At 35.3% G+C, this 13,813-nt stretch overlaps 2 protein-coding genes across 8 annotated transcripts in view; one reads left to right on the top strand and one right to left on the bottom strand.

Annotated features, from left to right (window-relative positions):
• The first annotated feature begins 1,827 nt into the window (after positions 1-1,827).
• On the top strand, positions 1,828-3,934 carry LOC122574543 (odorant receptor 4-like). Its single transcript, XM_043742234.1, has 5 exons — positions 1,828-2,249; positions 2,343-2,649; positions 2,829-3,089; positions 3,231-3,594; positions 3,721-3,934. Exons 1-5 carry the CDS (start codon positions 2,033-2,035, stop codon positions 3,775-3,777), a joined length of 1,206 nt encoding a protein of 401 aa, XP_043598169.1. The 5' UTR covers positions 1,828-2,032; the 3' UTR covers positions 3,778-3,934.
• Positions 3,935-7,673: 3,739 nt separating this feature from the next.
• Positions 7,674-13,813, bottom strand: part of LOC122574635 (zinc finger protein 521) — a 132,706-nt gene continuing 126,566 nt past the window's right edge. For 5 of the 7 annotated variants that reach the window (XM_043742407.1, XM_043742408.1, XM_043742409.1 and 2 more), the window contains 4 exons: positions 10,827-12,549; positions 9,683-10,621; positions 9,240-9,464; positions 7,674-9,056 (listed from right to left, as the gene is read on the bottom strand). In XM_043742407.1, coding sequence (XP_043598342.1) covers positions 8,679-9,056; positions 9,240-9,464; positions 9,683-10,621; positions 10,827-12,549 — 3,265 coding nt within the window. In that variant the 3' untranslated portion in view covers positions 7,674-8,678. Of the gene's footprint in view, positions 9,057-9,239; positions 9,465-9,549; positions 9,606-9,682; positions 10,622-10,826; positions 12,550-13,813 lie in introns of those variants that run through there. The other 2 variants (XM_043742412.1, XR_006319114.1) reach the window with 2 other exon arrangements.

Here is a 13,813-nt window from a genome sequence, read left to right as displayed (position 1 = left end):
AGTTCCGCAAGGAAGCGTCCTAGGACCAATACTATACACATTATACACGGCCAACATACCAACAACTACCAATAGCAAAATATTGACATTCGCGGACGATACAGCTGTACTAGTCAGGCACACTAACCCAGAAACAGCAGTCACATTACTACAAGAACACATCACAAAAATAGAAAAGTGGCTGCAAGTTAAACAAGTAAAAGCAAACCCCATGCTAACAAACAAATGCAACCATATTACATTCACATTGCGAAAACAGACGCCACCAAACATCCTACTGAACGGCACGCACATAACACAAACAAGACAAGTCAAATACCTAGGACTCCACATAGATACACAACTCACATGGAAACAGCATGTTAAATCAACAATAGACAAAATACAGACAACAAGGAGACAAATGCATTGGCTAACAAGTCGAAAATCCAAACTAAGCATAGAAAATAAACTAAAAATATACAAAACAATCATAAAACCAATCTGGACATACGGAATACCACTATGGGGAACAGCAGTAATGAGCCATATAAACAAAATAGAGACCATTACAAGCAAAAATTCTTACAACAATAGTAAACGCCCCATGGTACGTTAGAAACGAGGATATTCGGAAGGACCTGGGAATACCAACGGTCAAGGAGGAGATTAGCAGATACGCGGAAAAATACAAGGAAAAAATAGCAACACACCCAATCGGCTGGCTGCGGAAACGATCAACACAAGCATAGAAAGAAGACTGAAAAGGAAACACCCAGCAGATCTCACAAAGGATATAACCTAACAAACACGAAGATGGTACCCCGCTGGGGGTAACCATCCACATGCTATGTATATTTAAACTATAATATTTTACCAAATGTCCTACTGGATAAATTGTAAAATTTAAACAAATAATAAAAAAAAATTGGGTAAAAAATAGCTTGACGTGCTTACCGATAGTCGTGCTATTAACTTTTAATCTCTCCGTGTTTTATGGGTTACAATCACACTCCAATCATCCTTTTCTCTTCGTTCCAATCACATTTTTGAGTGAAATGTTCACTGCAAATATGAAAAATATGACTTCATTATTTGTAAGTTCGCGTAACGTTGTGCTTCCTTTCGCGATTGCAAAATCTTATTACCCTCTCTTAGATTTTCTTAAATATAATCGGCGAAAAATTTGTGTATCTATCGAATTCATACTATTTGCGTGTTATTTCCGGCAAACAGAAATTCAACGATCGATAAAAATGCGATAGTGCATTGAGCTTCTGTTTTCAATTTCACAACAGCTTTACTTTGCCTAGGAAGAAAAGATTGTTGTAAGGTGAATAAACCTCATAAAACTATGACTTATATTATGTATAAAACGTAAATTAGTTATAAGCTACTGTATAGTTACTTTAAGATTCATTCATCCTTTGTAATTTTTCATTCTATTATTTCATTATGTATTTTCATCATGTTTAAAAAAAGCTAGTATTCATAAATGAACTAGGCTTATTCACGTATGTTATTTTTACGTATTAACTATTTTATCTTTTCGTACGTCGATAAAATAAAGTCTCATTTTTTGGATGATACCAGAGAGACGTGCAAATGCAGACTACCTTTTTCATACTAACTCTCCTAAATAATCTATTACCGTTCAACGTATGCTACCCATGATTAAAGTTTCAACGTCGGAAGAAAATTGTATCAACTTACATGTCGTTCCTACTACTTACGACATCAATTATTAATCAGATCATAAATCGAAAATAGACGAAATGAAAAGGAATATATATGAAATGATGACATCAATAGAAGGAATGCTTTATTTTCTCTTCGGAATTACAAAGCTCCGTTTCTGATACAACGGTTCTTATCCTAATAACATCAGTGTTGAAAATACTTGGGCTGAAGAGGGAAAGCGAATAAAACCTTATGTTTTAGTATTTAACCTATAATATTGGCATAAAGAATTCCCTATTGGGGAACTTTATTAAGACATATACGAGAAAGGGTTTTAGTCATAGACGTATCCAATTTTATATGAGCAGAGAAGATGAAAGAGCTATCAAATACATTCGATTATTACATATTACCGAACAAAATCCTTTGTAGTATAGTTGGAATGTGGCCCATCGAACAGAAAAGTTCGACGTGTAGCAAAATATTTTCATATGTCCGTTTAACATTCACACTAATATCGCTCATTAGTGTTTTTGTGCCCGAAATTATGTTGATAGCAGTGAATTGGGGGGACATAGAGATCCTAGCAGGTAAGTCTCAGTAGAATCGACTTATATCTGACATTTATTGAGCGACCTTCTATTTTCTGCGATAATAATAAATTAAATCCGTTCTCGAATTAGGGGCAGGAAGCATTGTAACCACGCTCGGACAAACGTTGTTCAAAATGTTTTACCTAATAGCAAGAAGAGAAAGATCGTATATGCTTTACCATGAAATAAAAAGTTTGTGGGATACTGCCAACGATTCGAAAGAAATACAATCTTACATACAGTTCGCTTATTGGGCACGTATTTGTACGATAGTTTTTTATTCATCCTGCGTGTGTAATGTGATCACTTTTTCCAGCGCTGCAGCTGTTGATTATTTTAGATTTGACTACAACGCCAGTAGTACAAGTAACAATCGACATTTACCTTTTATCGTCTGGTAAAGATAATATTTTCTACTTTGATTTTCTTCGTCGTTGATAACAAAGCGAAACTAATAGAAATATATTTACTGCAATGTTTAGATCATCAAATATTTGTTATCGATAATGTTTATCTTATTTTATTTAGACCTAAAATTTATTATTCCTCATTCACTATGCTTAATCTCGTTATTAGGTACGGCACAGACATTTCAGCATCTCCCAAGTTCGAAATCGCTTTCATCTGTCAATTTTTATCAGCCGCGTTATCTATCACTTCAATCGCTGGTTTGGATTGCTCATTTATGACCACGATGTTACATGTGTCTGCTCAATTTAAATTAATCAATACCTGGATCAGTAATATAGGAACTGAAATAAATTGCAATCCAAATTACAAGCAAAAGATAAAGGTAGATCTAACGAGATGCATTCGCCATCATCAACGAATAATACAGTAAATATTTTTCTACTTCCAATCCTGTCTTATTTCTGATTTCATTAATAAATTTTTTGTAATTAATATTTTGTATCACTATTAAATCGTACCGATTTCTTTTCAATTCGTATATTTGACGATAGTACTACTTCTATACAGTGTGGTGAATGAGGTGAATAATTTATTAACACCCATCGTTTTCCTGCAAATTCTTACTAGCGGAATAGAAGTTTGTTTAAGTGGGTATGCAATTCTTGATGCCGGGAAAGCAGAAGCCGATCTAGTGAAATTTATATCTTATTTCATTTCCATGGCGGTACACCTGTTATTATGGTGTTGGCCTGGTGAAATCCTCATTCAAGAAAGTCAAGAAATAGGTCATGCAGCTTATTTCAATGTACCGTGGTACGATTTACCGCCAATTTATCAGCGACACCTTTGCCTTATGATTGTTAGGGCGCAACAATATTCCAGTATTTCAGCATTTACTTTCCAAACGTTGTCTATCCATACATTAACGGCCGTGAGTAATTTGAACGAAGTATTAAACCGTGTTGAATTTAAAAATGTAATATCTTTACGTTGAAAAAATTCAATTCTTAGGAGATTAGAAGGTAAAGCAATGAAGATATAAAAAATTTTATTTCAGGTATTCAACACAGCTGCATCGTATTTTACCTTATTACAACAGATACAACAAACGTAAACTTCAAAGAGACGAGGAAGGCAAACTATAGTTTCGCTCGTATTAAAAACAATTCCTATCGAAAATAGTCGGATGTACATCCATAAACGTATAGCATCTTCATACAATTATCCTGTAGTTAATTAAAAGAGTAAATGTTCACTCCTTATCCTACCTAACATTATTCTTCGATTGAATGTAGATTTTTTTTTATTTAACCAATATAATCTCCATCGTTATTTACATTACATAAAGTTTACATACATAAACTTGGCCTTAATATTCATATCTTCTTACGGATCTAGATTAATAGGTTGAAGCTTTCCAGGAACAAGTGTGTGACTGTGCAAATTGCTATTGTGGGATTATGTCGCATTACATTACATAATAATGGCAGACAGTAATTCAATTTCTGGAGTTTTACAATGAAACTTTGTTCCAGTTTGTGGAATACTGGCATTGCAACAATAGATGATTTATGTCCCTGCCTCTCATAACCACATTGACACTAGGGTCGCTTATTATACCTGCTCGGTCTAATGAGACGGTCAGGTTGTAATGGTTTGACCGGTATTGTTGATTGTCCTTGTAATATTTCTTGTTTTAGATTTTTCCCCAATATACCATCGTTCGGACTTTTAGTTCTGAAAATGTGGAAGGTAATTGAGATTCCTTTGGTTATACCTTGCTTGATGATGATGTCATACATGTTTTAAGTAGCTATCTGATTCGCCTTTTCTTTTAGATTCGTAAAGGAAATTTTGGAGGGATTCATCGGTGATTGACTTGGCTGCAAGTTTTTCCAGTATCCTATTTTCAGCATTCATAATTTAGGATTGAACGCGCGAGACTCTTTCATGTTACTGTTTTTTTTTTTTATTATTATTTAATTGCAATTTTACAATTTGTCCAGTGGGACATTAGGTAAAATGTTATATCTTATAAATACATAGCATGTGGATGGTTACCCCCAGCGGGGTACCATCTTCGTGTTTGTTAGGTTATATCCTTTGTGAGATCAGCTGGGTGTTTCTTTTTTAGTCTTCTTTCTATGCTTGTGTTGATCGTTTCCGCAGCCAGCCGGTTTGGGTGTGTTGTTATTCTTTCTCTGTACCTTTCCGCGCATTTGGTAATCTCCTCCTTGACCATTGGTATTTTTATGTTACTGTGAGCACCTTTTTTATATTTGGTCAATTTCGTACGTCGATAAAACAAAGCCTTATTTTTTGGATGGCAATATGAGAGATATGTGCAAATACAGACTAACTTTTTCATACTAACTCTCCTAAAAAATCTATTATTATTAACGTATGCTACTCATGGGTAAGTTTCAACGTCGGTAGAACATTGTAGCAAGCTACATGTAATTCTTATTACTTACGGCATTAATTATTATTCAGGACACAAGTTGAAAGTAAACGTAATAAAAAGGAATACGTCAAAAATAATGACATCAATATTGAAAATACTTTGATTGAAGATTGAAAGCGAATAAAATTGTTATGTTTTAGTATCTAATCTGTGATATTGATGGACACAGATGAATTTTTTCATGACGAGTATAAACAGCTAACTGGTTAAAAGACTTTTGTCATTTTAAGATTGTCATATATTATATTTAATGTACATTTTCACATGATTTATATCTAATATTTATATATTATTTATATTTTTATTTTATATCTTTATATTTACATCTAGAGAATTTTTAGTGTTACACGTACTTAGATAATTTTTAATAAGATAATACTTATATAACTTAAATGTAATAACAAATATAACTTAATTCTAAGTTAAATAATATATAATTCATTCTTATTTGTACAAAATAATTATTATACAAGCATTTCTTCAATACTATTAGAAATTAATAGCCACTATTCCTACAATATTAACAAAATTAATAACTTTCTTAGTACTTCTTACAATATAAATACACTGGAAATCATAAACACAATTACAAAACATTTAGTACTAACAACAACTAATTTTCTTGATATGGTGAAGATTTCGTGATTCCTGTTGCAGTTTCTTGATGTTGCAGCAAAAGCAACTATACAGCATATAAAAAGAAATATTATTTTCCCTTATCTTCGAATATTTTAAATTGAATACAAGAGCGTTACAACCGTCAGGCTTTGACATGTAACAACGAATTTGGATAATAACCATTTAAGAAAATTAGGAAAAAGAATTATGAGGACATTAACCAGTCAAGAAGAAATTTTCATCAAATTACACGAATTTCTCATCAAAGACAAGAGAACGAAAGACGTCCCGCAAATTGTTTCGTATATTTTATACACTCTTAAAATAAGTGTTATACGTATACATACATATCATAAATATATTATAAAATACATTGTTGGTATTATATTACCATGTAGAAATTAAATATAAAAGAATAAATTAAAGTTTATATAAATAGTTTATAAGGATCAGTTAACAAATATATTGCATTACACGCTTATAACATTAGTTAGGTAAGATAGATTAATAATCACAAAGATATCGTTAAATCTTAACTTTTATATAGTATGTATATTATAAAAAGACTTTAATACACGTTCAATGAAAGTTAATCAAGTGATTAATTATTTAATAGCATTTCTAGAACTACCAACTCCAATCCATCAATGAGGCGTATCGCACGAGGGACTTTAACATAAAATTTGGGAAGGAGAAACTCAAGAAATAGCCCTGCTTACGGTTAAATTAGTCGTAAGTTTGAACAATTCATCTGCCCTAATCTCACACTATTTATCACTCCTATTGTCCTTCACATCGTCCGTCCTTGTCGCACACTGTCACTCGTTCTTTCTACTATCGCCTGTCTTCGTTGCACACTGTCCATCTTTCTTTCCATTGTTGTTTGCATCATCTGTCCTTGTCGCACATTGATGTCTTCCTTGTTCCACTCACGCCCTACGCTGTCCTTCTTGCGCACTGATGCTTTCCTTGTCTACTAACAATCCATGTGTTGTCATCTAGCACGAGCGGTAGGAACCGCAACTTGGTGCAACGGACAGTAGATGGCGAAACATTACATGTTCGTAGACAAGGAAAGTAATATTCTGCGATAAGGACAGAGTAAGGCCCGTGTGGAATAAGGAAGGCATCAATGTGTGACGAGGACAGATGAAATGAACGACAATAGGAGAGATAGACAGTGTGGGACTAGGACAGATGAATTATTCAAACTTACAACTAATTTAATCTTAAACAGGTATAATAGGTTGCGTTATAGTCCCTCGTGTGATACTCCTCATTAAAGGATTAGTATCGGTAATTCTAGAAATGCTGGGCGGGCTGTTAATTAATTAATCACTCGATTAACTTTTATTGAACGTTTATGAAGATCTTTTTATAATGTACCAGTAACAAGATTATTGCGATAAATATTTTCGCGATTACTAGCTTTTCTAATTTTCCTAAATGGTTATTATCCAAATGTTGAAGTTCAGTAATTAACAAACGAATATCTTATAAACATTATGCACAAACATATTGCTATTAATTGTGTTGCAATCCTAGTAGTTGTATATAATCGACGGCACTTTTAAAAATGCAAATAATCTGTATTATGTTAACAATTTTATTAACATATGCATTAATTAAAGTTGGAAATACTTATAAATCTTCTTCTTTTCTTATCCAGAGAGGAAAACGCAGCTGAATTAATTAACAAATTTTAAAGGAACTAGAAATTACTTACATCATAAAAGATAAGGTCATCTTCTTTCTATCTTTAATAAGGAAAGTTGTTAAGTTTTACCTGTCATATGTCTGAAAAAGGATTAGTTAATAATTATATAATAACAATATAAGTAATAGTATAACACCGTTTTATCGTTTAATAATTAGCTTAGGTATCGTTAACTAAAATGGGAAAGGAAAAGCGGTAAGAGCTGTTGATTTAGAACAATAATTTATTTTGTAAAGAACTATCTTATCGACTAACTAAGCCTAGTGGACAATTTATTGCATTCTGCTTACTTTAAACAATAATCGTCGCTTATGGTATCGACCAAAGTCGATAAAACGCTGACTAATAATACATTCTAATATTATTCAACGTATTTACAAGTTGCATCTGCAAATAGACGCTCTTTTTATCCTTTTTCATTCCTTTAATAAGAAATAACGTTGCCTTTATGTTACAAAGTTCGTCCAAGTTGATTGTAGAATATACACTTCCTACGTAAGGAGTATCATATTATGCAATATCAACTCCAACATTTGTTAGACGATGAAATTCAACGCTGCGACTTATAGTAAAAATTTAACACAAAATAAAATTACATATTGACAACGTATAGTTCACGGATATCTAAAGTCTAAAATAACAAAATATAATGTAAAATATTATCCACATTCCAGATTTTTTTAAAGCTATTATATAAATTATTTAATATAATATATAATAATAAATTTAATTGCAAAGTATGCTGTACCATAAAATAAAATTAGGCTTACAATCTTATTCTAACGCATAAAATAATCTTGGAGTAATAACAATCTTCCATAATCTATAATTATCCTGAAGATCAGTTATCGATACAATAAAAATTCACATGAACTATGTAAATATAGAACATTCTTGCAAAAATATGTTAATTAAAGATAATCCCAAATGTAATATTCCTCGCAGTAATTTTTCATACAGCATCGGAATAAAATTTTATTAATTACTAACTACTAACTAGTAACTCTAAATTAATAAAATTTAACTGTATAATAAAAGAAATAATAAATTACCCAAAAGGATAAATCAACATCTTATCACTCTGCCTATTAAAATTAATACAGAATCTGATTTAGTCCAAGAGTACGTCGGTAATCTCGTCGTTGTTTATCTTCGTCCTGGATTAATTTCAAGATAATTATTTAAACGTTTTACTTCCTTGATTAACGAATAACGATCACGATTTCATCTTTTCTGGAACAGATTCCTCCACAAGTTCAGTTTTTAATTTCGTCTCAATTTCTGTTTGCTTGTTCGCCTTTTGATCGTTCTCTTCCACTTGTTCGTCCACGTTGATTTCTTCTTCTTCGTCTGCAACTATTTCTGAAACTATTTCTTCCTTTACGGTTATTTCTTCGCCGCAGTTCCTTTCTTCGGCGTCTCTTGCTTTCGTTTCTCCAGTATTTTCTGCCTTGTCATCCGGTGAACACGCATCTCCAGGTCGATGAAATGTTAGCATGTGATGGTCCAATTCTGCTCTGAAGAAGAACTTGAGCGTGCACTGAGAACAATCGTAGGGACGAGCACCCAGGCCATGCTCTTGAAGCATATGGCTCTAAAAATGAAAGATTAAGGTTATTTGGACTCTTTCTATAAGTATAATTTGACATCAATAAATTAAAGTTGTAGGAAACTAAGAAATAAGAGCAAAGCTTCAGAATAAATGAAATAAAAGTTTTTGTCGAAATAAAATAAATATTTTTAAAAATAATAATAGTAATCAGATGAAGAATCATACCTGGAGGCCGATAGGAGCAGTGAAGAGAGACTGGCAAATGTAACAGCTGAGAGCGGCACATCCTGCAAAAGTGTGCTCTATCAAATGGCTTTGCAATTGTAAGGGACTGCTAGCTTCAAAAAGACACAGATGACATCGTAACGCCTCTATGGAAGTCTTTCCCGACATCTCCAGCTGTTCCTTCTTTACATGCTGTTGAATTTTTGCTTCTGTTGGCAACGACATCTGAGGAAAGAAACAAATGTTTCCGTTATTAAATTCCTAACGCAAAATTTTATTATTATGGTCTATTTATTATTATCTCTGTTACCTGACACTCTATACACGTATACGTGTCCGGCATAGATCCAGGTTTCTCGTATTCTACTAAACGATGTTTTTCCACCTCTTTAGAAGTCTCAAACTTTACCCCACAACCCTGACAATCTTTTGTTATCACTTACCTCGTTTCTGTCTTCCTTAAATCTGTTCTCTGACTCCCATGTATCCCTTGATCCATCCCATTGTCCATCTTTGTTATTGGATGTCCAAGTACCGTCACATTTAGATCTAGCAGGCTCATAAGGTGAATTCAAGATAGGTAAACCCTGAGAGTGACGAATATAGCATGACTTGCAGACCCTTAAAGACTGTCCTCCACCGCTTATATGACTTGGAGGCAAATTGACAAAGTCATCAGCTAAATAATCTCTTAAACAAAGGCAACAGCTAGGATTCTGGTTCTTTTGGTTGGGACTAGGGCTGGATGTTACACTGTGAGAACCAGTAGAAACTCTCAAGTGGTGTCTGGCGTGAAGACGACACTCCAAATCACTGATCAATGTCTGTCTACAAACTACGCAAGCTGCAGGGAGATGGGGAAGAGAACCATCTAATCTTTGCTGAGGATCCACGTTCTCCAGGCTATGTCTTTGCACATGTTCCAGAAACTGTGACTCCGAAGCTAAATTTCCTCGACAAACGATGCATGTGTCACTTAATTGAATCTTGCAGTGTTTCTGCAATTTATGTTCTGCAAGAGTTGCGCCTGATGGACAGACTTCGTCGCATATGTTACACTTGTGCCGACCACCAGGTTCGTTCGATGCATGTTGGATCCTTGTGTGGGACTCCAGGTCGGTTCTAGAACGACATACTTCCCCGCAATATGCGCAGGACATGCTGAGATTTGATATGGACTTGTTTGGAAGCTTGGATGGAGTGTGAGCAAGTTTCTTGTGGGCTTGCAGTTCCGCCTCGTTGGAAAACTCTCCCCTTTCACAGAGATCACACTGCTGAGCAGATGGATTTGAGTAATGTGGACGTTTATTATTGTTATCGCGTTGGTTCAGAGAATTGTTGTTACTGGAGGCTGGAGAGCGGCCTCTCTTTTGAGATTTGCCCTGTAATTGGAAAAAATCGGTTAAAGTTTGAGAAGATGAGAGGATTAACTAGATTAGAATCTGAAGAATTGACTTTACTAATTAGATATATGCTTGCTGTTTTCTTAGAAGATATTGAATTAATATTCGGTAATAATAATATTCAATGCTCTAATCTAGATCAAGAAGCATTCTTTTCTTTACTCTTTACTTAAAAATTACGTACTTCTTCCTGTAATCTGGATAGTCTATCAATTCTTCCATTCTCCCGAGAATTATTCCTTATAGCACCTTGATGATCACTAGAATGATGCACTTGAGCAATATGCCTGTCTAGTAAAAACTCCACAGCAAATCCCTCTCTACAAATTGGGCATCTGTATAAATTAGCAGAGTGGCTAGCCAAGTGGAGCTGTAGTTCCAGCTCAGAACTGCAGTAAGTTCCACAGAAAACGCATCTTGGTCCTGAATTTCCAGTTATTCCCGGAGTGGAGGCCGGGCTTGTAACGACAGGATTGTTGTTAGACACTGTAGGAGGTGCATGAACATTTCTCACATGGCTTGCCATTTCGGATTCACTTCTGAAGAAGCTTTTACCCTCCCCTGGCGCATTTCCTGGTGAATTTTCATTATTAGACACTGTGCAAGCATTGCATCTATAAATACTGCATTCTTGACTGTGTTTTACAGCAAAATGGACCTGTATTGCCACTCTAGAATCAAAAGTGTCTCTGCACAGGGCGCATCTATAGAGATGATGAGCATGGCTGTCAAGTAAATGTCTTTGGAGGAGGTCCGGATGGGGATACAGCTTCTTGCAAGCACCGCAAGCATATTCTTTACTAATCTGACTTAAATAGTGCTTCGTCAAGTGTACCAACATGTTTTCCCTGTCTTGAAAAGTAGCTTCACACTTTGGACAAGGATGTCTAATAACGTCGTTTCTATGATCAGCCTGAAGATGTCTAGCTAGGTGTTCTCTGAATGACTCGAAGTCTTTCAACGCAGCTCTACATTGCCCACAAAATAGCGTACCAGCTGTATAATTGCTGACTGTACTGGTGGAATGCTTGTTGGTCAAATCAGCTGGCTCAGAAGAAGTTTGCTCCCTATATTTCTGATTCCTGGGACTCTTAGCTTCGTTGCTTCCATTCATCTTGGAATCTATGTAACTTTTAACCTCCAATGGATCTACTCTTCGATTCTCACAATGTTGGAGGACATAGTGCTCCGCGTAGGCTGCTGCAGAAGCACAGGGAATGCCGCAGAGAGGGCACATCATTAAAGTAGAACTAAAACCATCGGTTCTATGAATTGAGATCAGATGATCTCTCAAAGAGTCTAACGTAGAGAACTTCATAGTACACTGATTGCATGTAAATGTATTTTCATAGTGATCTTTCCCTATAGATCTCTCTGAATCATCCTGATACTTTCTTTCCTGTTCTTTAGATGATCCTTCTGGTCTATCCAGAGTTCTCTCACGTTGATAACTCATCTGTTCGTTGGTTCTATTTGTTGATGGGGATACTGCAACAGTTTCTCCACTAAGGATAGCCTGATGCATAGTATGCACGTGCATTTGCAGCTGTTGCATGCAACTAAAGGAATCTCTGGTACAGTACATGCAAGCTAATTTTAATGGTGAACTCAAAATTGGAGTCGTCGAAGCACTTCCTTGGGAACTTTTTAAGCCAGCCTTTGGATTCAACAAAAGGTTTAAAGATGGCGATGGGGAGCTTGGTACTGGTGGAGATGATGTACTATGAGAAGACACGCTTCTTCTACCATAATCAATGTCTTGAAGCCTGGAAGTTCCTTGGGATTGTTTTTTGTGAGACTGCATGTGGGATGTCAGAGCGGCTGCTGTGTTGTAGCCTCTGGAACATGCTGTGCACTGATACGGCTTCTGGGTGTCGTGTGTCTTCATGTGGATCTTCAGATGATCGCTGGAAATTGAACATGTACTTTTCTAAGAAGATGTCGATTAGGAGATATCGATTAGGAGAATTTCAGAAATTTAATAATCTAAGAATTTAAGGCGAAGATTATGGAAACTTATGATCTTATCCACGACAAAATTGCCCCTTATTCGAGCCACCGCAAAGACATCGAAAAATCTATAATGAATAAATTCAAAGAAGAAGACCTTTCTGTGAAAACGAAGAAAATGTGGAATAAATTCATGCGAAATAACAAAGAACGAATGCCACAAAAATGTATGATAAGAATCTACGAAAATCTACGTTTTACCCCTAACAATTTCTTCTTCGTTTAAACCAGAAATATATATCGACAGCCTCTAATGATATTGAGAAAAGCTGAAGATAAAAAACGTTACTCTCCAGCCATAAACCACGACGAACAACGACGGAACGATCACGGCTGACATCAAAATCCTCGTATCGCGAATTTCCGGAGAATATCGTTTCTCGTCTATGACACGTTGACAAAAATAAAGAGACGCGGATGGATAGGTCAACGATTTCCCCCCTGTGCATGTGTCGCTGGACAAATGAATAATTCATCGAGTCGGTGGAAAACTAAATCCGTTATAAGGTGAGGTCACCGGTTCGGTCCAACCGGTCAGTGTCTCGGTTCGTTCAGAAACGAAGACAGACGGCAAATTCGCTCTTGCACTTTGCGCTTGAATAATTCATGTGTGTGCCAGGATTATCGACTGGTTACGCTCTGGTCGTCCTATTATCGCGTGTATCGCCTCTCGTGCGACTTTGCTTTGGTGAAATTTCGGTAAAAAATCGAGAACGCACATCGATATTGACGAGGATGATTATTTTCTTACGTTCTCAGGTACACGTTCCGAGACTTCGGGTTTCTTCGAAATGTTTATTATGCAGGATGGCTTGAGCTACGATAACGACGTGCATTTAGAAATTATGTGCATATTCATGGAGCTATATACCGATGTTTCAGAAGAATTATGAAAAAGGAGTGTATGAATATTAGTATGGAGATAGATGAGTTAGAAAAGCTTTAGAATTCGTCTCTTTCACGAATCGATCTGATATTCTAGTTTAGAGTTGACTGTCTGGAGAACTGAGAAGAACATATTCATCGCGTTGCTCTTCGTGGGACGTGCAACTATTCGTGAATACCGAAAGTAAGGTACTTTGGAGCGAAACATTATTATTATTATTATTATTATTATTATTACACAGGCATCATTACAAATATATTAATTACTGCTTTCTT

The sequence above is a fragment of the Bombus pyrosoma genome, linkage group LG14, assembly GCF_014825855.1.
Source record: "Bombus pyrosoma isolate SC7728 linkage group LG14, ASM1482585v1, whole genome shotgun sequence".
Lineage (NCBI taxonomy): Eukaryota > Metazoa > Arthropoda > Insecta > Hymenoptera > Apidae > Bombus > Bombus pyrosoma.
The sequence above is the reverse complement of the archived record's forward strand: the minus strand, read 5'-3'. Positions and strand labels throughout refer to the sequence as shown.

Bases quoted from the DNA above. Each gene is read 5' to 3' on its own strand.
- LOC122574543 (XM_043742234.1), top strand. From the start codon at position 2,033: ATGAAAGAGCTATCAAATACATTCGATTATTACATATTACCGAACAAA. The intron at 3,090-3,230 runs GTAAATATTTTT...ACTTCTATACAG, and splicing joins CATCATCAACGAATAATACA to TGTGGTGAATGAGGTGAATA. The intron at 3,595-3,720 runs GTGAGTAATTTG...ATTTTATTTCAG, and splicing joins CTATCCATACATTAACGGCC to GTATTCAACACAGCTGCATC.